The 23,052-nt window shown below is 36.6% G+C and overlaps 3 protein-coding genes across 6 annotated transcripts in view; all 3 read right to left on the reverse strand.

Annotated features, from left to right (window-relative positions):
* LOC6047105 overlaps positions 1–1,293 on the reverse strand; it is a 53,171-nt gene extending 51,878 nt beyond the window's left edge. For all 4 annotated transcript variants that reach the window (XM_038255911.1, XM_038255910.1, XM_038255908.1 and 1 more), the window contains exon 1: positions 1,007–1,293. In XM_038255911.1, coding sequence (XP_038111839.1) covers positions 1,007–1,084 — 78 coding nt within the window. In that variant the 5' untranslated portion in view covers positions 1,085–1,293. The remainder of the gene's footprint in view (positions 1–1,006) is intronic.
* A 9,341-nt stretch (positions 1,294–10,634) lies between these two features.
* Positions 10,635–11,262, reverse strand: LOC6047104. The gene is made up of 2 exons (XM_001864168.2): positions 11,078–11,262; positions 10,635–11,020 (listed from the first exon to the last, which is right to left on the reverse strand). Exons 1-2 carry the CDS (start codon positions 11,217–11,219, stop codon positions 10,701–10,703), a joined length of 462 nt encoding a protein of 153 aa, XP_001864203.2. The 5' UTR covers positions 11,220–11,262; the 3' UTR covers positions 10,635–10,700.
* Positions 11,263–13,450: 2,188 nt separating this feature from the next.
* LOC6047103 lies at positions 13,451–14,253 on the reverse strand. The gene is made up of 3 exons (XM_038255220.1): positions 14,131–14,253; positions 13,942–14,071; positions 13,451–13,883 (listed from the first exon to the last, which is right to left on the reverse strand). The coding sequence occupies exons 1-3, from the start codon at positions 14,179–14,181 to the stop codon at positions 13,519–13,521; spliced, it is 546 nt and encodes a 181-aa protein (XP_038111148.1). The 5' UTR covers positions 14,182–14,253; the 3' UTR covers positions 13,451–13,518.
* Positions 14,254–23,052: the final 8,799 nt, after the last annotated feature.

A 23,052-nucleotide genomic window follows, 5' to 3' on the forward strand; every position in this document is an offset into this window, starting at 1 on the left:
GATATCGTGGCACCCGTAAATCAACTTGGTGTTCACAGAAAAACGCTCAGAAAGTTTGCTTTGCGCATGGCAAAATTCAGAGCTTAAATCGTCTCTTACTCAGTTAAATCATGAAATATCTTCATGAAACTTTCAGGAGTGATTGAAAATCACCTTTTAAATGGATTTAAAACATTTTCTGGAATATGAAATTTTGTAATTTGTATGTAACCCCTTAAGTAACACTATTCGCCTTTCCCTTTTCCTCCAGTCAATGATATAACCGGAGGAGCAAAAAAATAGATTGAAAAATTTAATTATATCAGGCAAACAAAAAAAAGAATAAGAAAATAGATTGCTATTTTCTTGATATTCTGAATAATCGTTTATCTTTTTTTTTATCTTTAAATTCGCCTGTTTAATTTTCACGATATTTGAGAATTTGAGTGGATTAAACCTGTGAAGGTTAAAAAATAGTTTTTTTTTTGGATTCTGTTCTTATTTTGAATAATATTTTGAATATTTCGTTACAGATTAAATTATTTTTGCCATTGATTTTTGATTTAGTTTTAGAAAAGTGAGATGAAAACCTTGAAGATATGTTTACTATCGCATAAATATTTTAATTGTTAGATTGATTTACTAAAATTGGTTTTGTTATAAAATTCAAAAAATGTGAAAAGATAAAATAGTAGCTCGTTTAGGGATTTTTTGTAAATCCCTATGGCCAACATATAATTCTTTAAAAATATAGGAGTAAGCTTATACTTTCTCTAAAACCTGAAAACTAGGAAATGTTAAGCATAAATTCATTGCCAAATTTGATTAATAACAAAAAAAAAATACAAAATTAGTTGATCTCGCCAAAATACTGCATGAGACAAAATATTAAAACGGTGACATGTGCAATGCACCACCCCTCGGGTAGTTATTTGTTTTAATTTGTACAAATATTTCACGCTGGGTGGTCACAATAATTCAAACTATTTGCTGCGCACACAACACTAAAATCCCCGCAAATACTCACATTGTGCACCACCAGAAACAGCAGCGTAGACATCCGCAGCAGCAACTTTGGTGGCAACAACATCCCGAAATTTCCCATTTTCCACAACCAAGTGATAGCAGAGAAAATATCCTTGAAGTGCAGGTAGCTTTCACTCACTCACAGACACTGATTCCTATAAGTGCTTTTCCTTCGTTCGTTCTGCAAACACGCAGACACACTGAAACTTTCCCAATCAAAAGTGCATCAACGGATGGATTTTCCGTTTTTGTTGCTGCACTTTCCTCTCTGTTTGTTTTTCTCACCCTCTCCGTGCTGCAAGATTCTTGAATTTCCAAGGAAATTTCCCAGACACTGCTGCTGTTTTCCACCAACGCAAGGCTTTACGCACACCAACACCAGAGGAAAAACAACAAACTTTTCCAAGAGGACGATGAGAACCGTCGACGAGCAGAGGAGACGAGGAAAATTCAATTAAATTCCTCCGCCCTTCGTCCTTTGGGAAAACCACAAACTGTTGCAAAGACGTCGTCGGGGACGATGATTGAATTCCGATACTGGCTAGGCCACTTTATCCTCAGTCACGTTTTACAACCTCTGTTGTTGATTTGTGTGAGTGCCTGCCACACAATCACAATCTCACGTTCACCTGCTGCGCTCGCAGCAGCACCACTTCCGGTGCAAAATTCCTCACGATTTTCACGCACGGTTGCACGATTTCGCACCTGTTTTTGTGTTGCGCTCCAAACTAATCCGAGAGTCCTTCCCGTAAGTTACACACGTACACACTCACACAACCAAACACTGGCCTTGCACAATAAGAAGGGAAGAAAAGTGTTATTTATGTGTGCAATTTTCCCTTTGAGCGAGAAAACACGTCCCGGTTGATGCTTGTTGCTCAGTCCTGCGACAGGAATCGCCTGAAGAGTGGCCCGTTCGGCTGATCCTTTTTATAGCAATTGTTCGGCCCCAGCCTCATGAATGAAAACGGTGTGCGTGCGCAGGACGGCTCCGACTTCGGGCTTCGGGTTTCATTCAACAGCACACGGTGAAAGTGTTTGTAGCTACTCTCACGTGAAAGAAGCCGAAGAAAGTGAGCTGACTGTGTGTTGGTGGAATTCGAAAGCTCCAGTGGGGAGAGCTTTTCTGTGTTTGGCAGGGAGCTTTCGGGAATGATGCTGTGTACGTAGTTGTCATGGTGTTGGAATGTTGGCTAGCACGTGGAGTAACAAAAGGTGATTGATAAGGCAGTTCGGGAAAGTTTTGGCGAGTGAGTATCACTTTCGAGCTCTGGAACTGGGATGGTCTTGTGAGAAAAGATAGAATTGTGCCTCAAGCATGAGTACTGTCATCCTACAAATTATACAAAATACAAAGCCCCTACGTTAGGTGCTATCCATAAACCATGTGGACACTTTAGGGGGTTTGGAATGATTCTATAAATGAGAGGAAGGCACCAACCACCTAAAGGAGGATTAAGTAACGTTTTTTGGAATCACGCTGTTCTCGTGGGGAATTCCTGTATTTGAGCAGTTCTCTCAGATTTTGGTCATTCGATTTTTTTTTGTATTTTTTAATTCGACTGGAACTTTTTTGGTGCCTTCGGTATGCCCAAAGAAGCCATTTTGCATCATTGGTTTGTCCAAATTTTCAAACCAAGACTAACATTTTAAAAAGGCATAATATTGAATGTTTGGCCCTTTTGAAATGTTAGTCTTGATTTAAAATTTTTGAAAATATTTTTTTCGAAAAGATCGGAAAATTTTACGAAAGTTTCATATTTTAACATTGAAAATCAGACCATAAGTTGCTGAGATATCGACATTAGAAAATGGTGTGTTGTTTGGGTGGGACTTAGAAAACATCAATTTTCCTGTTTTTAAACCTTTGCATGGCAATATCTCAGCAACTAAGGGTCGTATCAACAAAGTTCAAAAATGCAAAATATAGAGAATTTTTCAGCTTTTCAAAAATATTTTTTCAAAGTAGGCAAACATGTGCACTAATTTATAAAAATGAAAAACTTCGACTATTTTCAAAAAAGTCACCTAAAAATGAGTAATTCTCGCTGAAAGTGGACCACTATTTACACAAGGTGCTCAAAAATCAAAAGCAATATACTTTTCCAATAGCCCCCACCAAGTTATGAAAGAAACCATGTTTGGTTGGTTGAATTTGTCCTCACCTCGGCGCCACGAAGCAAAAACATTTTTTTTAATTGGTAATTTTTTGACTTAGGCGCGCCTACAAAATTGCTAATAACTTTGCAAAACATCAACGAACCCTTGATGTTTAGGGGTGTTTTGGAAAGGAAATGAGCAGAGCTTTCGAATGCACTTGTCAGAAAAATACCGTTCCATACATTTTTTAGCCATAAAACGACAATGTATTTTTAAAAGTCATTTTTGAACGCCGGCGCCCCGCTTTATCGAAAAACTGACAAATCCATTCGAAAGCTGAGACGATTTCACATAAAGGACCAATAAATTTAAGGTGTATGTTCCTCCTATCTTTTTTAATCTTATTTTGATTCTGAGAGCGCAGCGCTCCGTTCGTATTTCGGGCGCCCAAAATGTTGCATTAGCTTGCCCCAATTTAAGGTTTTGTCAAACAATATAGGTGCTCAATTTTTAAATTATAGTTTATTATCCAAGGATCAAGATGCACTATCGATAATTGACCAATATTTAAGGTTTTGGGTTCTGCCAGGCAATTTAATGTCGAAAAGTTGTTTTACAATTTGGTGGACATTTTTAAAGTAAAATTAATGAATGTAGCATGTAGGAAATTTCACTACGAACATTTTTCTAGAGGAGAAAACGTAATTTCGATACACCAACGCAAAGATATTTGAGTTTTAATGAGAAAAAAGTGTACTGATTTCCCAGAATTAACCAGCACGAACTATTATTTATATGCAGCATATGTTTTGGAACCCAAAGTATGGTTTCTTACAGTTATTTAGGTAGCTGAGTTCGGATCTGCAATCAAATTTCAGATAAACAGTGAACAGTGATATTTGAGCCACGCCTAAATGTTATTTGCATGTAGTGAAAATGGTTGGGAGCGATTTTGCAAAGTTATGGAAATCGTCATTAATTTATGACTGACGTATACAATCGGGGGTCTCGTGGCGCAGGGGTAGCGGCTTCGGCTGCCGATCCCGATGATGCTATGAGACGCGGGTTCGATTCCCGCCTTATCCACTGAGCTTCTATCGGATGGTGAAGTAAAACGTCGGTCCCGGTTTCTCCTGTCTTGTCAGAGGCGCTGGAGCAGAAATCCCACGTTAGAGGAAGGCCATGCCCCGGGGGGCGTAGTGCCAATAGTTTCGTTTCGTATACAATCGTTCCACAAAATCATGAAAAAATCCTTAAAAATCTAATGTTTTCATTTATTTTTAAGTTTCAGACATTCTCAAAACAATGAGAACTTGAAAAAAAACATTCTTCATAAAAAAATCCGTGAGTAAAATATCAATTAAAGGTGAGCAAAAGATGAAATATCACTAGCGATTAAAATTACAGCATATTACCGCAAATAACTTTTGGGTGTGGCTCGAAATTTCACTGTTTATCTGAAATTTGATTGCAAATCCGTATTCAGCGACCTAAATAACTATAAGAAACAGTGTTGGTATTTTCGCGCTCTCGCGAGAAAAAATCCTCTCTCTCGAGTTCTCGCCACGAGTCTCGAGCTGCTGAGAGAAGTTCACCGATTGCCCGCTCGCGAACGGACTTTCTCGCTAGCCAGCGTTGCCCGTTCGCGAGAAGTTGAACGTGTTAGAAACGAACAAAAAACAGCACAGTGATTGAAGTTACACCTGTATACCATCGCCTGGTTCTCATTATAAGCCTGATAAACAAATAGCTTGGGACGAACGGCTAGCACGAGGCGCTCGCGAGCGCTCGCGGCGAGAGCGAGAATGCGAACGAAAATGCGAGCGCGAGCGAGAAGAGAAAAGTACTACAAGTTCTCTCCCTCGTTCGCGAGCGAGAAATGCTTTCCTTCTTCTCGCTCGAATTCCAACACTGATAAGAAACCATACTTTGGGTTCCAAAACATATGCCGCATGTAAATAATAGTTCGTGCTGGTTAATTCTGGGAAATCTGTACACTTTTTTCTCACTAAAACTCAAATATCTTTGCGTTGGAGTATCGAAATTACGCTTTCTCCTCTAGAAAAATGTTCGTAGTGAAATTTCCTACACGGAGAAAAAAGAGTTCCCAAAATCGTGAACAAGTGTTCATGAAAATGAGAACCTCGAACAAAGTGTTCAAATTCCATGGTACGATTTTGAAAAACGTACCATGAAATTTGAACACTTTGTTCGTGGTTCCCATTTTCATGAACGCTTGTTCACGATTTTTGGAACTCTTTTTTCTCCGTGTACATTAGGGTGGTCCAAATCCGGACTTTTTTGGGGCTACCCCCTGAAATCAAAGATTGACCCATCACTAGGCTCAATTCCAAATTTGAGCTCATTCTGACCACGGGAACCCCTCCCTCCAATCGCTTAAAGTTTGTATGGGAAAAATCGTCAAAATGTATGGAGAAAAGCAACTGTTTTACTTTTTTACCTGTGGAAGGCGCCATAGTTATCCGATTGTTACCATTTCTCAAATGTAGAACCTTCATTAAATTTAGAACAACTTTCCCGAAGTCACCATATTTTTAGGATTTTTTCCCGCGAAGTTATTAGCGCCCAAAACTGACCATTTTGGCGCGGCCAGCTGTAAGGGGCTACCTAACAACGATGTTTAATTCCAATTCGTACACGCACGTGCTCTCTCTCAGGTTCAAACTCTCTCACGAGCTTGCTCGCTTGTCTGCCTGCCTGCCTGTTTGCCTACAAGCGCGCGCTGTTTCTCTGCTTGAATTTTGTCGTCGTCGTCGTTTTAGTTTGCTATCCGCTGCGCTGCGTTCCTGGCATGTTTATTATAATTTTGAACTAAAATAGCAGGTTTGTTTTGAGATATATTTAGCATAATATATAAAAAATGACGATGGTTTTGTTCGCAATTAATTTGAATAAAAGACAGCGTAGGCCTTGGCTTAGGCTCATTAAAAAAATGAAGCAAATGAACAGGGTTTGTTCGTTTTTCCAAGCATTACAAGCATCACAGTTGTTCGTATATGCTCATTAGAGAGAATGATTCAATTATTTTAAAAAAATCTTCAGGTAATACCAATTTTGTTTTTTTAACTCTAAATATTATCCGACCAACTGCTTGTCCATTCGAAGGCAATTTGATTCCAGATATAAAACTAGCTAGCTCAACAATCTCTATTTTTGAGGCTTTTAGACATCGTTTCACTTTTTGGATGTTTTGGAATCTGACATAAACTTCTAATAATCGTCAAAGGCAAAATATACCGCAATTTGTTGTAAGGAAGTTTGTTATATTTTCGGCAGTTTAAAATGTTTTGCATGGAATGAAAAATAATCGTGATCATAAGGCTATGAAAAAACTTAAAATGTTTTATTTTTAAGCTTGTTTGATAGTACACAAAAGCGAAAAAAAAAAACAGTTCCCCTAAACGATGAATTGTCTAAGTGTATTGTTCTTCCTAAAATCTATACTTGACTTAGTTAAAAAAATGTCTTATATTTTTTCTAGAATTGTTATAATCCCAGTCTTGAGTTTAATAAAAAAAAATTAGAAATAAATTTCAATTACAATATCCCTATTTAAAAATTTACTCAATAATAACAGATGACAATTCATGGATAAACTAATTTATCGAAATTTGTATTCTTTCATACACGCTCTGATAATATAATATCTATTGTTAATCACATACTACATTTAATTTTATATCTCGAAATAAACATCGAAATATATCTTGAAAATTATAATAAACATGCCAGGAACGCAGCGCAGCGGATAGCAAACGAAAACGACGACGACGACAAAAGTCCAAGCAGAAAAACATCGCGCGTGCTTGTAGGTAAACAGGCAGGCAGGCAGGCAGGCGAGCAAGCTCGTGAGAGAGTTTGAACCTGAAAGAGAGCACGTGCGTGTACGAATTGGAATTAAACATCGTTGTTAGGTAGCCCCTTACAGCTGGCCGCGCAAAAATGGTCAGTTTTGGGCGCTAATAACTTCGCGGGAAAAAATCCTAAAAATATGGTGTCTTTGGGAAAGTTGTTCTAAATTTAATGAAGGTTCTACATTTGAGAAATGATAAGAATCGAATAACTATAGCGCTTTCCACAGGTAAAAAAGTAAAACAGTTGCGTTTCTCCATACATTTTGACGATTTTTCCCATACAAACTTTAAGCGATTGGAGGGAGGGGTTCCCGTGGTCAGAATGAGCTCAAATTTGGAATTGAGCCTAGTGATGGGTCAATCTTTGATTTCAGGGGGTAGCCCCAAAAAAGTCCGGATTTGGACCACCCTAGTGTACATTCTACATTCATTAGTTTTACTTTAAAAATGTCCACCAAATTGTAAATAAGCATTTAACAACAAAAAAAGTAAACAAAAACAACTTTTTGACATTAAATTGCCTGGCAGAACCCAAAACTTTAAATATTGGTCAATTATCGATAGTGCATCTTGATCCTTGGATAATAAACTATCATTTAAAAATTGAGCACCTATATTGTTTGAAAAAACCTTAAATTGGGGTAAGCTAATGCAACATTTTGGGCGCCCGAAATACGAACGGAGCGCTGCGCTCTCGACTCAAAATAAGTTTAAAAAGATAGGAGGAACATACACCTTAGATTTATTGGTCCTTTATGTGAAATCGTCTCAGCTTTCGAATGGATTTGTCAGTTTTTCGATAAAGCGGGGCGCCGGCGTTCAAAAATGACTTTTAAAAATACATTGTTGTTTTATGGCTAAAAAATGTATGGAACGGTATTTTTCTGACAAGTGCATTCGAAAGCTCTGCTCATTTCCTTTCCAAAACACCCCTAAACATCAAGGGTTCGTTGATGTTTTGCAAAGTTATTAGCAATTTTGTAGGCGCGCCTAAGTCAAAAAATTACCAATTAAAAAAAATGTTTTTGCTTCGTGGCGCCGAGGTGAGGACAAATTCAACCAACCAAACATGGTTTCTTTCATAACTTGGTGGAGGCTATTGGAAAAGTATATTGCTTTTGATTTTTGAGCACCTTGTGTAAATAGTGGTCCACTTTCAGCGAGAATTACTCAAATGGATTTAACTTGAAAACGGTGCACTTAATCAAAATTTCACTAAAGTACTTTTTGATTGCAATTTTGATTTTACATCGAAAAATTAAGTTAAAAATTTATTGCGACCAATTTTTCGAGTTTTTGAAAAAATCAGTATTGATTAAAAAATTTATAACTCGCTCAAAGATTTTTTGCACAACCTGGAAATTTCTGAAAAGTTGGTATTTGATGTCCTCTAAAACATATCAAAAAATAAAAAAAATAAAAATAGTGTTTTTTTGCAAATCAAGTTTTGGTAACAAAAAATTAAATAAAAAATCACCAAAATTTTTTTTACCGTGTATCATTTTTTTCAGTGTAGTCCATATCCATACCTACAACTTTGCCGAAGACACCAAATCGATGAAAAAATTCCTTCAAAAGATACACATTTTTGAATTTTCATACATCATTTTTGTATGGCCAGCTGCCAAATTTGTATGGAAAATTATATGGACAAACTAATGATGCAAAATGGCTTCTTTGGGCATACCGAAGGCACCAAAAAAGTTTCAGTCGGATTAAAAAATACAAAAATTAAAATTTAAGAAAAAGACCGATTTCATAGAGAATTGCTCATTTACATATTTTTCCTGAAAGTACTCACCAAGAATTTGCAGTGTTTTTTTATGAATTTTTTGATAAATTTGATTGCGAAATATCATAAAATTGACCTCAGATTTGTGACCAGAGTGGTATCAATGGTCGAATAGGGGTCGGGTCAATTGATATGTGAGTTGGCGAATAACCCTCATGCACTTCACATAAGAAAAAAACAAGGTTTAGATCAAACAAGTTTGAATTCTCGGGATTTCCCGGGAAATTTATTTTTTTTTGAAAATTGCTCACCTCCGTGTACGCACGAGAGCAAGCAGCAGTCAATTGCTCAGTGCTCCATCGTTTTCTTAATATTTTTCGCCGAAATTGATTGTGATTACTCGCGAGTTTGCTTCTCCGACGACGACGATGGACGTGCACGCAATAAAGTGTCGACGTCAAAAAAGAGCAATTCTCCAACGGAAAGAAGACCACCTCCAATTTTTGTTTTGGACACGTTGGCGGACGATGTTGACGAGTAGCTGTATTATTGTCTGAAAATCGGTAAGTCGTCAGTGCAAGTGATCACACTGAGCATAAAAGATTTCGACCTGGTGCTTGAAGAACTGAAGCGTCACAACTTCAACTTCTACACATACCAGAAAATCCCCCTGTTAAGGTTGTCTTGGTGGGTTACCAAGACCGCCCAATCACCGACCTGAAGAAGCACCTTTCAGATGCCAGAATTTATTCTGGAGATAAAAGTGCTCTCGCGGAAGACAACGGTAACAGGTACACACACACACTGTACCAGTGTACTTCGACCGCGGCACCGTCAAGATCCAAGACCTGTAGCGGACTAAGACGTTGGATGGACCTTTGCCAGAAATTAGGCCACGGCTCGCGGAACTGCAACCTCCCGCCCCGCTGCGTGAAGTGCGGTGAGTCACACCTCTCGGAGGCCCTTGGCGAGCTGATGATAAAGCACATCTATAATTGATTATTTTTGTCTGTGATCTAGTTTCCAGCTTTCTCTTTATCTATCCTTTTCTCAATTCACTTCTGTAAGTTTTTTGGAAACTTTTTCTTACTCCTGTCTATTCCATAGTTATATAAGTAATAATGTTTTCGATTGAATTACGATGTAAAACACCAAAACTCTGTTATGTACCTAAATGAACACATTGTAACTTGATTAATCACAAATAAAACCGAATTGAATTGTATTGAAAATTGTTCTGATCTTGGTTCTGAAAAAAACTTATCTGAGGTATTTTTTGATGAGAAGTTTTATATTTTATCAAAGTATTTGGACTACACCCAGACTCTAGTAACGTCTGGTAACGAATTCAGAGCAATAGGAAACTCTCGTGGGTTACCAATCAAATGGTTTCGAAAATAATTATCCAGCAATAGGTAAAAGTCTGCTTATAAGCAAAACGACAACAATGTTTCAAAGCTGTTTACATTTTCCGTGGTTTACAGTTGCAATCAAACAAATCAGAGCGAATTCCTAAAAAAGCTATAAAACTTTTAATTATATCCTCTATGAAACCGCAAAAACTCCCAGGCATGTATAAAACGGGTTAAGTTCCTATAAATAGACTTCACTGACACTTGTTGATCATACAATAGATTTATATTTTAGTTGTGCTATCACTTTGCCATGCATGTACGATTTTTTCTCCCAGCTTCATGCATCCAGGAAAAACACTTTCATTCATGGTTAGTTTTTCTCTTCCCTCCCCTCCACCTTTTTCCAAAACATCTACCGTACGGCCACAACGACGGATTGAACAGCAAACGGCGTGAAAGTTTATCACACTCGCCCACTCAACTTTCACGGCCTCATCTGAATATAGATCCTCATCGTCATGGTTATCAATCGAAGGAAGAGCTCTCTTAAAATGTGTACACAGATGATATATTTTTTAAATTTATTTTATTCCCAACACCAAATTCATCGTCAAAGTTGACTTAAAAATCAAATCAATGCCTCATTCTGGCTTTCTCGGAAGCTTGTTTGGACTCCTCATACGGTCCCTTGGTCATCTTCATTGCCACCTTCTTTCCCTCCAGGACGTGCTTCATCTCCTGCATGATCTGGACCAACGCGCTCGACACGAGCTCCAGCCAGTACACTTCGTTGTCCTGAACCAAACAAGCACGAGCCTTCATCTTCCTAGGATCCTGGTCCGTACTTCCCTGAATCTCCAGCTGTTGGTAGTCGGTTTGATTCATCTTGGTGACTTTGACGCTGGCGTTCACCGACCGTTTTTGACGGTGGATTTCCGCCTTGTCAGTGGTTTCTTTTGGGAGAGTAAAAGAATTATTAAAAATGTTGATAAATTACAAAACGAACTAACCCTTGATTAAGTCTCGAACTCTTGATCCATTATTTGAAAGCGATACCAGATTGGATAACTTCATGAAATCAAGCTGATTGGCAATTGTAACTGCAAACAGGAATGATCCCAAAAACAACGTAACACAGACAAGTTTGGACATTGTGTTAACGTTAAAAATCACTGATGCTCTGACACTTGCGAAAATGAACTGATGAGTTTTCCACAGTGTGCAGCTGATTTTTATAGTTGGTGGATTTAGAATAATTGTTCAGAAACTCAACGTTGATTACGGCAACCCCGCAATCAAAACAAATCGGATTGGACAGGGATGTGCACAAAGATCCGGTTTTAGTGTACGATTGGTTTTGGTTTTTGTTTCTGCAAGGAACGAATTTAGCAGAATGAAATTTGTGCACTATTTGATGCAAAACAAAACATTTAATTTTGATTAAAAAATGAAACAGCAAATGAACAAAATTAAATTATTCCAATTTATTAGTCTAAAAATAATTCCTTGCAAGTTTCAAGTCCTTTTGTTATACCGTCTTTTTAAGTTTAATATAAGATTACTTTGATAAATTCTAAGAGCGAAACATTAAGCTATTATTGTGTTGAAGGGAAGGCTAAATGAACTGTCCGTTGGTAAAGATACTTTATTCTCGCTAGGCGGATTTATGAATATTCATAAAATACTTTCAAACCGATTATAAAAATATGACAATTTATTTATAATACAGTAAAATATTAATTATTGAAACATGTACTTTCAAAATTAAAACTTCAATTTGAAAATGTCATACACAATGTTACAAATTTCAAAAATGTCAATATTACCTAATTTTCGGAAACTTCATTTTATATGGTTGTCACTATCTCATGGCTTACATACTACAATTAATTAAATGTTTATTGAAGAAGAATATTTTCGTTTATTTATCGAAACAAAATATTTCTCGTCCCATGTGAAATATTCAACCAATTAAGGTGAAGCCGTTGACCATTTTCAAAGAAAATTGATCATCACTATAAAATATTCTGTATTAAATTCAATTTAACGAATTTCAGCACCAAAAGGAATCAGCATGTGCCGGTTGTTGCCTTCTTGAAGCTACTGAAAGAATCTTTGATCGAAATCAAATGTGCTTCAAAATTTTTATAATTTTGTGGCACAGTCATTGACGTCCTAGTTGGCAATCATTGATTAATGACCGTTTCCATAACTTTACAAGGAATGGGATAATCGTTACCAAGAGGAATCAGCATGTGTAGGGCACTATTCTAAACAACTTGTTGAAGGAATTTTGTCAAAATATTGAAAGCGACGCAAAATTTATATCTTTGAACGAAAAATCATGACAATGATGGAAGTCTTCATGTTAAGAATTAAAAATTATTTGAATTATTTGATTATTTAAACATTTGGCGCTGAGGTGCAATTTTTATCAGTTATTTTAACAACATCTTTTGATTGCACTGCCGCGGGCTAAAAAACCCCAAATAAAAACAGGAATTAAAAATGTTGACTGAAAAACTTCTTGAAAAATCAGAGGGATTATTTATTCAACCCAAAGTATGGAAAGATACTTGTAAAAGGATAGAAAAATTTGATTTCTTGAGTCAAAAGTTAAAAACTATTTTAAATTAAAAATGAAGTATAAAAAATTTCATTACTAAAAATGCATTTAAATACGCATCGTTAAAATTTATTATAAAATTTCAATGAAATATAAAAAAAAAATATTTTTGTTATTTTTTTCTTTCGTGAATTAAGGTAAATTAATTGATTTGTGATCAGGGTTGTAAAAATATCTCTCTCATTCTCATTCACAACTATGTATCTCACCTCAATAGAGCGTAGCCAGAAAAGCCGCCACAAAACAAACAACGCAGTTTAACGGGATGAAATGCGTGGTCGATTCCCAATCTCCGTCTCGAGTTCATTCATTGCGGTTTTCTGAGAAAACGCAAGAATCTTGGGCGAGTGTTTGTGAACGAAGGAGTCATAGAAATAGAATGCTCATGCTAAATTAAAAATTAAAAAAAAAAACAAAACATGGTTCCATTTGTCCAAGAAGCACCCTTTAGTCATCATTGTTAGACAGATTGATGGCGAGCCCGGAAGAGATTTTTTTTATCGCAGTGAGGTTTTCCACAAGACAGCACAATTTGTGGCACTAGCTTGTTTAGCAAACTCCCACTCCAGAGTATATTTTAAAATGATTTATGATTTTCCTATCCACAGTTCATCATCAACCAAAGTCAAAGAGTTGTGACGAGCGACGCTGACAAGTTTGTCACCCCGCTCGTCAGCAGCAGTGACAACTTTTCGTGGAATTTTCACAACTTTTGGTGTGGTGATAATTAGAAAATTAACGACAGGGAGCAGACGGGTACTAGTTTCCACGGAGCAAATTTATTCACTTTACCAACCAATGTCATCAACTGTTGACACGAAGTTTTTAGTGTCTCAGCTTGGACTTTTCGTACGCCTGTTTGGACTGCTCGTAGACTTCCTTGGTCATCTGAACGCCAATCTTCTTGCCCTCCAGGACGCGTTTCATCTCCTGCATGACCTGGATCAAGGCGCTGGTGACGAGCTCCAGCCAGTACACTTCGTTATCCTGAACCAGACAGGCAGCTTCCTGAAGCTTCTCGTGATCCTGATCCGAGCTTTTCTTGATCTCCAGCTTCTGGTAGTTGGTTTGGTTGAACTTGGTCACGGTGACGCTGGAGTGGACAGCGCGCTTCGAACGACGACCTCCACCACCTCCACCAAACTTGTTGGCCAAGTTGTTCAAAGTGTTTCTAGCTTTTTCCTTAATTTCTGGAATCAATTATTCGTATTATGTTTAATTCTAAGAAAACGACTAAGAAGTCCTCACCTTCATACAAGTCACGAGCACTGGCACCATTCTTAGCCTTCTGAGCAATCTCGGCCACTCCCAGAAACACGTTCTTCATCTCTTCCACGAATGCCTCCCGGATTGCGTTTGGCGCCGCAGACGCAGAGTTCTAATGAGATTCCCAATTAGTCACACAAATCTAAACTTCTAGGATTTATTAGTACTCACCGCCAACATGAGCGAACCCAAAACCACCAAAACTAGGGAAAACTTAGTCATTTTTCTTTCCAAGTCAAAACTCTGCTGCTAAAATTGGATTCAACAAACTGTTGAACTGTGATTTACAAGCTTTTCTCGAGCGAGTTTTATAGTGCTTTTGGTATCATCAGATCAATTCTATCGCGAACATTTAGCGAATATTAGTGGGTGCTCAAACCTGGCAATCAAATGCAGACGATGTAAATAGTGTTTAGCCAAACGGATCAGATCAACTGCATGTAGGGGGGAAGTAAACAAACACTGTGGCACGTGCGAGCTTTGGATCTAGATTTTAAATGATTTTGGATAATATTATTGGGATTCTTGATGTATGCAAATGGATTGTTAATTGCATCATATAAAGAAAATATTGATATTTCTCAAACCACTGATTAAAAACATTCGAAATTTCAGAATCTGATCCAATGTTGTACAAAAATATTACATTTGGAGCCTAAAATTTCAAAAGGGCACAACATTTGTATACAAAAGTGTATCCCTTTCTCTAAAATGACAGAAAATTTAATAAAGATGTAACTTAATAAATCCAATTTTGGAATATTCAAATGGGCATCGTTGGAGCCTCAGAAAAAATATGGAAAGAAATTTTGCAACCGAGACATAATTTTTTGGAAAGATAATGATTTTTGAAAAAAAAAAACAATTTCATGAAAAACAACTATTTACATCATTGAGATACAGTGGAAATTAAAAAATATTAAAAAAAACATTTGAATACAAAATTGTTTTAAAATGCATTTCTACACTAGTTAAGTTTTTTTGCAATCATTAGTTTTCAAAAAAAAGTAAGATTTGACGAAAACATAAAAAAATCAGCGAATAAATTTTTTTTTTTGCGAAACTAAACATCGAAAATTTTCAAAAATTCAAACGATGTTTAAATGCACCCAAACATGCTAAAACTATTGAACTTAGGATATAAGACTTAAAGTTTAGCAGGCATGTTTAAAAAGCAAATTGAGTCATTTAAAAAACAAGAATGGATATAAAATGACAATATTCCACATTTTTTCAAATAAAATTGTCACCTTCCACCCCTTCCCTATCCGTCACTGGCGCTTGCAATTTTTTTTCATAGTTTTTACTAGCGCACGGTTTACTTATTTAATTTTAATCGGGTAACCCTGGATAAAGCCCTCGAAATAAAGTTAATGTTTTTTTAGAAATTACCCAAAATGCATTTAATTTTTAAATGCCGATATATCTGAACTGATGGTCCAATTATTAATGTCTAACAGTAAACCATTCGCGAAATTTTCTGGTCTTTAAAAAATATTATGATAATTTCAAAATCAGTACTAACATTTAAAATTAGCATAGCATAGCATTGGTGTCTACCCGTAGCTGCTACTTCGTTATTGACCAGGATCCCCAAACATTGCTCCGTGGACCACAGATGAAAAGTAGGAACCAATCATCACCCCTTCGCAATTTTCAAAGGTCCCTATCGTGCTGATCAATACCGACGCCGGCCACGACCAGTGGTAAGACACGGGGAAGTGGATGGGAATGTTAGCCGATACTTGAGTGATGGGACCGCCAAATCGACTGCGTCTCCGACAAAGTATCACATGAGTTTTGAGGGGTTAGTAAGATATGAAGTGCTAAAGGTATGAGGTCAGGATTCACTGTGGTAGGTGATGCGACCATGAGCAATTTGTTTACCGGTTGAAATTTTAAAAATCTTAGGCAGCCGGCTGCGGAAAGATACCTATCTAGGGATTTAAATATAGTATTAATTCGACCGCGATTCTCCAGAAATTCTCCGTCGGCGTGCCTTCCGAGAAACGGTGATGTAGGAAGGGCTTCATGCATTAAAATTATTTTATATCATAAGCCTTAAAACATATCCGTCGACGTGCCTTCCGATCCTCGATGATATGGAAAGGACTTAATCCAGCAATACGACTTGCTTGTCTCAAAAAACAAAAATCGGATCGTTTCTATCGAAAACTATACAAAGAGAACAAAAATAAAATTCATCGGCCAACGAACGCGCGAACAACAAATAAATGAAAAAAGAAGAAGAAGAAATCCAATCACCCCATGTACACAAATAGCAGGGGGGCGACATCTATATCTCACTACAGGCAGCTCGCCCGTAGCCAACACAAGCTGTCAACTTCGGCACCAGAACAAAAGGGAAATGTCAACTTCGGCTCCAGCACAAAAGAACAGCTGTTCGTTACGGAATCAAAACAAAGCAACTGCGCACTGTAAAAAAAAGTACAAAAACTGCAGGCATAAAATGGAAATAAAGTAATTATTGTTTTTCTGTAAAATTTTACCGCAATGTACGGTTAAAAGTTACTGTATGTTTGTGAGGTGATTTTTATCAATTTATTTGCAAAATAAACTACTAAAGTAGGGATTATTAAGCACACATCGGGCCGATGACCTCAATTAAACTTGTACTTTTATCACATGAAACGTTTAACTTAACTACTGTGTAAACTATGACTTTTACTACAATAATTCTTATAACAAAAATTGAATTATTAATAAAAGAAAAAAAAATTTTTTTCACTGTGCGCAGTTTGCGCGCGTTATCAATCTCAATCATCCAAGATGGCGGCCTTTAGCATCCCCCTGACAAATAGCGACACAAAAGAGACGGAAAATAACACGAAAAAAAAAACAGGACTGCGCGTCCACACAGGCACCGCACTACTCAAATCAGTACTAACATTTAAAATTATCCAAAAAATCCATATTACGACCTTTTGAAAAGCTAGTCTTGAATTTTTTTTTTAAATTGAAAGAAAATGTCTTCAAATAAAAAACAACATGGAAATTATAACAGTTATTTTTTTTTGATTATATCGATTTTCAGCAACTTTTCATCTATAGATTGCCACTACGCGAAAGATTCTTAGTTTTAAATATATCAGATACCAGAGTTTTCGTAAATCGGCCAGAATGTTCTGGATGCTTAAAAATGTTAAATTAAATTTACTTTCACTTGTTTCACATTTCATAGCTTTCCAGTTTTCTAAGTAATTCTAAAGGCATCATTCCCGATCGGCAATTTGGCGGCCATATTTGTTTTAGAAAAACATTCAAATCTTGATTCATAATGTTTCAATAAAAAAAAATGGTTCTTTGTGTTGTTTGTAGAAGCATTTTACATATAGTGATTATGTTTTCATTTCTATTTTACTATTTCTGGACCCTGAATGCAGAACCATCATCGACAATCATTGACCCAGAATTGAAAGACACCATCTACCACCTTAATTTAAATCAATAAGTCAATTAGTAATAGGTCAAATAACATAAGTTTTCCCTCTGAACTATTGACCCACCAAACTAAATCACCACACCCAAACAAAGGCAATCCAACATCCTCTCTCAACTAATTCAATTAACATAAACATAAAACAAGAAATCTGTAAACGTGGTCCCTCGGACGGAATTCCCATTCCCATGCACATTCCTGGCATCCATTCGTCTGTCTTGTCTCTGGCGCAGGACTTTACCTTCTCGTAACCATAAAGCTGGAAACGTCCTTGACAACGGAACACTCCCCCCGACGTGCACCTAATTCGTCCTAATCCGATTCAAATTTATGCACGCCGATTTTGGATGCTGATTCTGGCGGTGTGGTGGGCGAGTATGTGAATCTCGTTACGAGCACTTGTCAAAATAAAATAAAAGTTGATGAAAATGAACACAGTTGATAAGTCAGTTTAAGGTTAATATCTGAAAGTTATTGAATTCTTCGTAATTTTATTTTATTACAAAAAAAGATTTGTTCCAATAATTTTCGATTCTCTGAGCAATGATCACTCACTCAGTGGCAATCGAGTCAGCTGAACCAAGAGCTCAACAGTAGTCCAAATTCGAATCGTGAGCGAATACTAATAAAAATCAGGTATCGATTGCTTACTCACTGCTCAATGCTGATCAAATTGTTCCTGATCCTGCTTCGGCAGTCAGTAGTTAAGTCTAAGGTTGAAGCTCAAAATTAAATTTGAGTTAAATATGTATGTCCATGTTCGGTAAGCTTTTTAAACTAAATTCAGTACTAACAATTTTTTGATAATTCTATCTGTGACCATCGTAAACGACGAACACGTTCTACAGCCACAGATTCCGCTCGTCTTGGCGTTCGTTGTTGTCGTTGTAGCTCTCGAGATTGATGCTCATAAAATGTAAATTCGTCCTGGCAGCAGCAGCAACAGCAAGCAAGTCGGAGAAAATCCGGCATTCCGAAATGATGTATGTGTACCGAGCTTTTCGGACTCGGTTGTCGACGTTTTGTTGGCACGAGCAGCCGTAAAGCACCGTAAATGATATCCTGCTAATTCGGCTCTCGGGACAGTTGTGTGTGTGACCGGTTTGGTGCGAGTGTGTTTGGCTGCTGACAAAACGGTAATTTATCGTGTGGAAGACACGAGCGTCCAGTCTAGTCTTGGCAGAATTTCCACTTAGAGGAGGAAGGAAAGGACGACCCGAGGACGGAAGGAAGGTTTGTTCAACTTGGTTCCATTTCCAGGACGAAGCACTCGAATGCAACATGCTAGTAATGATAATGGCCACCATGCCATGCTATGCTATGTATATTGTAGTACGCGAAAGAGCTTGGAAAATAAAGCTGGCAATTTCTGTGGTCAGTTTTATGCGTCTGTTGTTCTTATGAGTGCTGGGGTTTGTTTCGCAGTAGTGCGATTCTTTTGGTTGACGTAGGACTGAAATGAAGGGTTTTGTGGAAAAAAAAACATCTAAAATTTTAACTCATTGAAAAATTTTAGATTTTTTTTTCTCAACTACAAGTGACAAAAATGACTGCGCAGGCTTAACTAGATGGGAAGCATGAACTTGGGTCCCCAAAAACATTTTCACTTCAAGTCACAAAAATCACTAAATTTTAAAATGAAAAGATTTGATCTAAATGAAAAAAAATAACCCTTATGGGTTATTTAAAGTACATTAAAATTTCGTTTAAATTACGTGTCCCAAAAAATTTTACAGTAGAATAACGAAAAGTAGCAGAATTTTTCATACCAGTTTTGTTTTGATGAAAAATAAGTTTATTTAAGGAATTCTGAGTACCGTAAAACGGGGTGACTTTGATAGGTTTGCGATTTTTCCGCAAAAAGAAGATTGCAATTAAAATACGGACGGAATGGTTTAGAATCATACTGATCGTGGTAGAGAACTATTCAAAGTACCTCAAAAAGAACTTTTCATAAAATTTTGGAAATTTTAAAAGTTAGTTAACTATAGTTAAGAAATTGTTGATGAAAGTCATTATTTTAAACTTCTCAAAGTGTCATGATTTAATCAATGAACTTGATTTTGAATCGGAAAACGGAATGCATTTGCGGATTCTTTGGACAAGCTTCCATTAGGAGAAGGTTAAATAAATTTGTAAATAATAAATCATATGTGTGTTTAATACACAATTAAAAAACGCCAAATTTATAGGCAATTTCAGTTTAATAAATTTCCGGTAAGATGTGATAACTTTTGATTCGTGCTTCGAATTTAGTTGAAATACTAGATAAATCGATAATGTTATAAACAAAACTAGTTTTAACAAATTTCAGGCAAAATTCCGACTTTTTAACATTTTTTCCTAAAATTTATATGTATTTTGTTAAAAAGCTAATAAACTTAGTTAGCTTAATATTTCTTTTTTTTTTTTCTTAAAAACTATATCAGCTACTTTAGTGATGGTAAATTTAACGTACAAGTAAAGTTTGAACATCATAAATATGATTTTAACAAGAAAAACTATGACTATCAAAGTCACCCCCGAGTTTAAACTAAAATTTTTTAACGTAACTTTTTTTCTAAACACTATTGAAATAACTTTTTTTCTATAATAGTGCACTGACTTTGTGTGGCCTACCTTACCTGTACGAAAATATTCCAAAAACAAATTGAAATCTTATCAAAGTCACCCCGATTCACGGTACGCCATCAAAAACATAAAAATCCCTTTGGCACCCAAATTCCAGACCTTCGCCATTCAGATGTCTGAAATTAATTGAAATTAAACTCGGCAGTCCATCTTTATTTATCTTTTGTTTTATAAAACTTTCAAAGCGATCCATAACAGGTATCGTTATCGTGGTCACATTTTAATTTTTGAAACAATAAAAACATTTAAAATGCACCCAAACCCAAATGAAACCTCCTTTACTATTTTCTTTTTCTTGGAAAATCAGTTTCCGGAATCATTTACACTTAATTTGCAACAATGACAATTAAATAACACTCAAAATAAAATCAAAACGGAGTTAGATTTTTTTTAATTCGTCCTTCTTTTGTACCTGCCGTTACTCAGCCAAATCAGCGGGTAAAAAACTGAAAAGTCTGGACAAAAGTGCGAGACCCTCGGACGCCGAATGTATTAAAAATGTTTGAGAATTTTCACTGCAACTCAACTGGCCTCCTATCGCTTCACGAGAGACATTATACTGCTGCAAAATGCATGCAATCGGGGCTGGCGTCTTCCGCGAATAAAAAGATACTAGCCCACTTTTTTTGTGCCAGCCGTGGTGCATTTTAATGCAATTTCCAGTCAATGAACCTTGAAGATGGAATCATTGCATGTATGTTTTTAAGATCAAGTTATTTCGCTTCCTTTTTTACGTTTTAACATATATTTCATTATAAAACCATAACATAATGATTAACCCACATTTCAGGACTGTTAGTTAAAGCTGCATGATCATAACCATAGTCTGTTAATTACGTCTTTCCCATATTCTGTCCCCAAAAGACATCGATAGCCGATGACAGCACTAAATATCGTCCCATCATTCCTCGTGCCAAAAGAAAGTTGATGCCTATCAAGATATTCAATTTCCTTAGCGTGGCCACCACACAAAACTTTCTCCCGAATGTCTCCCCCAAGCTAAAGGGGGGTCGCAAGTACGGCGGGTGATGATAATGCTTTTTGCTTCTGACGTCATCGAAAGTGAACCAAAGTTCGTCGCCATCGTGCTAACTTGTCGTACGTGCATTTTGGGCCAAATTGAGTTAAGAACGCCATTTTGTGCAGCTCACAATGCCTCAACTTTTGACCTTCACAGATCCTCAAAATTCGATTTCAATCCTGAGATATTCAACAAAAACCAAAAAAAACTCCGCGCATTTTTGTCACTTTACATATGAAAGTAGTTTCAATCTTGTCGTGCTATCTTGTCACTCCATGAAAATTGATGTAAGTGCGACAAAAGGCCAAAGGGATTTCAGGCCAGGAAAGTCAGGATGCGTTTGTCGCACGTACAAGCTAGACTACCGTAAACACTTGTAATTATAACTCGGGACTCCAGCAACCAACTTCAACCAAACTTTGGGACAATGCACAGAATGGTTAGCCAAACAAAACGTGTTTGTTATTGTTTACATTGCGTGCTCTCGTTTTTGAATATTCAAGGTCAAACATTAAAACGCGTTTTTCTCAGAACGTCAAAATGGCGGGTGCGACAAGATAGCACGACGACGTCGAGTTGTTCTGTTCATTTTCTGGTAGTATGCGTTCTACGTCATGAAAGGAAATTTTCCTTCAATTTGTGACCAACAGAAGAGTTGAAGTTGCAAAAAAAAGAAAAAAATACAAACCTAGTAATTTCTAGTTGCAATCTGAAATTTTTTGGAATATCATATTGCATTGCGTCACATGAAATTTGATTTTGTAAATTGAAGACATTCTTTTGGGATTCGTTAGGCATGCAGCAGATGCTTGTTCAATTCATCAGACATAACGTTTTTATTACAACAGCAATATGTTGGCAATCAGCTTTTTGTAACATTTCATAAGTAATAAAAATATGATTATAATATTTACAAATATCAGGATCCTTCATCAATTCTAAAAAAGACACATAATTAAACTCTGATAGCTAGCTGGTTGTTGGTACCATAAAAAAAAAGAAGGAAAACTGCGCACTCACCAAATGGATCTGTCACATATCGCGTCACATGCATATATCTAGCTGAAATTCAATAACTCTGTATCGCTTTCGTGCCAGATATCCTTCGCATTCATGCCGCGGATTGAATGCCGCCCGTAATTACACCCGCTGGGAGTAAATTGAGAGATATTGTTCCACCGATAAATTACGCCGATTTCTGATTGAGAATTTATTACGCGCTTTCAGCTCAAAATGGGGCGTATAATTGGCTAGAAATGAACAACTTTATTCGTCGGAATCATTTTTCAACGTGTTGTTTTGAATGTTTTGGCAATATTTTTGAATAGATTTGACCAATCCTTACATTATTTTTTCCTTCAATTTATCTCGAATAAAGGAAACATTTGCAAATACAGAAGTATAAGCAAAAACAAGTATTCATTTAAAAAATATAAATTAGGCCTATTAGGCTGTTAGGTTACAAAATTATGTTTCCTCTGCCCTTTATTGGGCTTGATTGTTGAGGCAATTGCAAACCTCTTTTTACACCTAAGCTTCCATCCACCCCGGGATTCGAACTGACGTCCTTTGAATTGTGAGTCCAACTGCCTGCCAGTGACTCCACTGAGGCAGGACCCAGAGAGACCTCAGAAACAATTGATTAAAATTTCAAATGTAAAAATTAAACTTTTGTGAAGTTTTCTGCTCTTTATAACAAAATATTTTCTTATTTTTTTTTTAATAAAATGTTCCAACAAAGCGATTTTATTCCTTTCAAAAAGTTACTTTTAACTATAAAATATCAATACAAATATTGAGGAGAGCAAAAAGATTCAAAGAAGTTTCATTTTGTAACATTTAAAGCGAACCAATAATTTACGAGTGTTGGAAAATTAGAGCTAATTAGATGACTGCCACAAAAACTAATTTTTCACAAAAATGAAACCTAAATACAAGGGTCCTGATTGCTCAAAATCAACCACTCCATTCGCGAGCACAA

This window comes from Culex quinquefasciatus, chromosome 2 (assembly GCF_015732765.1).
Source record: "Culex quinquefasciatus strain JHB chromosome 2, VPISU_Cqui_1.0_pri_paternal, whole genome shotgun sequence".
In the NCBI taxonomy this organism is placed as follows: domain Eukaryota; kingdom Metazoa; phylum Arthropoda; class Insecta; order Diptera; family Culicidae; genus Culex; species Culex quinquefasciatus.

What these genes read in the sequence shown, in the direction of transcription:
- LOC6047104 (XM_001864168.2), bottom strand. Translation starts at nt 11,219, where the DNA reads ATGTCCAAACTTGTCTGTGTTACGTTGTTTTTGGGATCATTCCTGTTT. An exon ending in AGTTCGAGACTTAATCAAGG is followed by an intron (nt 11,021 to 11,077) that starts GTTAGTTCGTTT and finishes CTCTCCCAAAAG; the next exon opens with AAACCACTGACAAGGCGGAA.
- LOC6047103 (XM_038255220.1), bottom strand. Translation starts at nt 14,181, where the DNA reads ATGACTAAGTTTTCCCTAGTTTTGGTGGTTTTGGGTTCGCTCATGTTG. An exon ending in TGGGTTCGCTCATGTTGGCG is followed by an intron (nt 14,072 to 14,130) that starts GTGAGTACTAAT and finishes GAATCTCATTAG; the next exon opens with AACTCTGCGTCTGCGGCGCC. An exon ending in TGCTCGTGACTTGTATGAAG is followed by an intron (nt 13,884 to 13,941) that starts GTGAGGACTTCT and finishes AATTGATTCCAG; the next exon opens with AAATTAAGGAAAAAGCTAGA.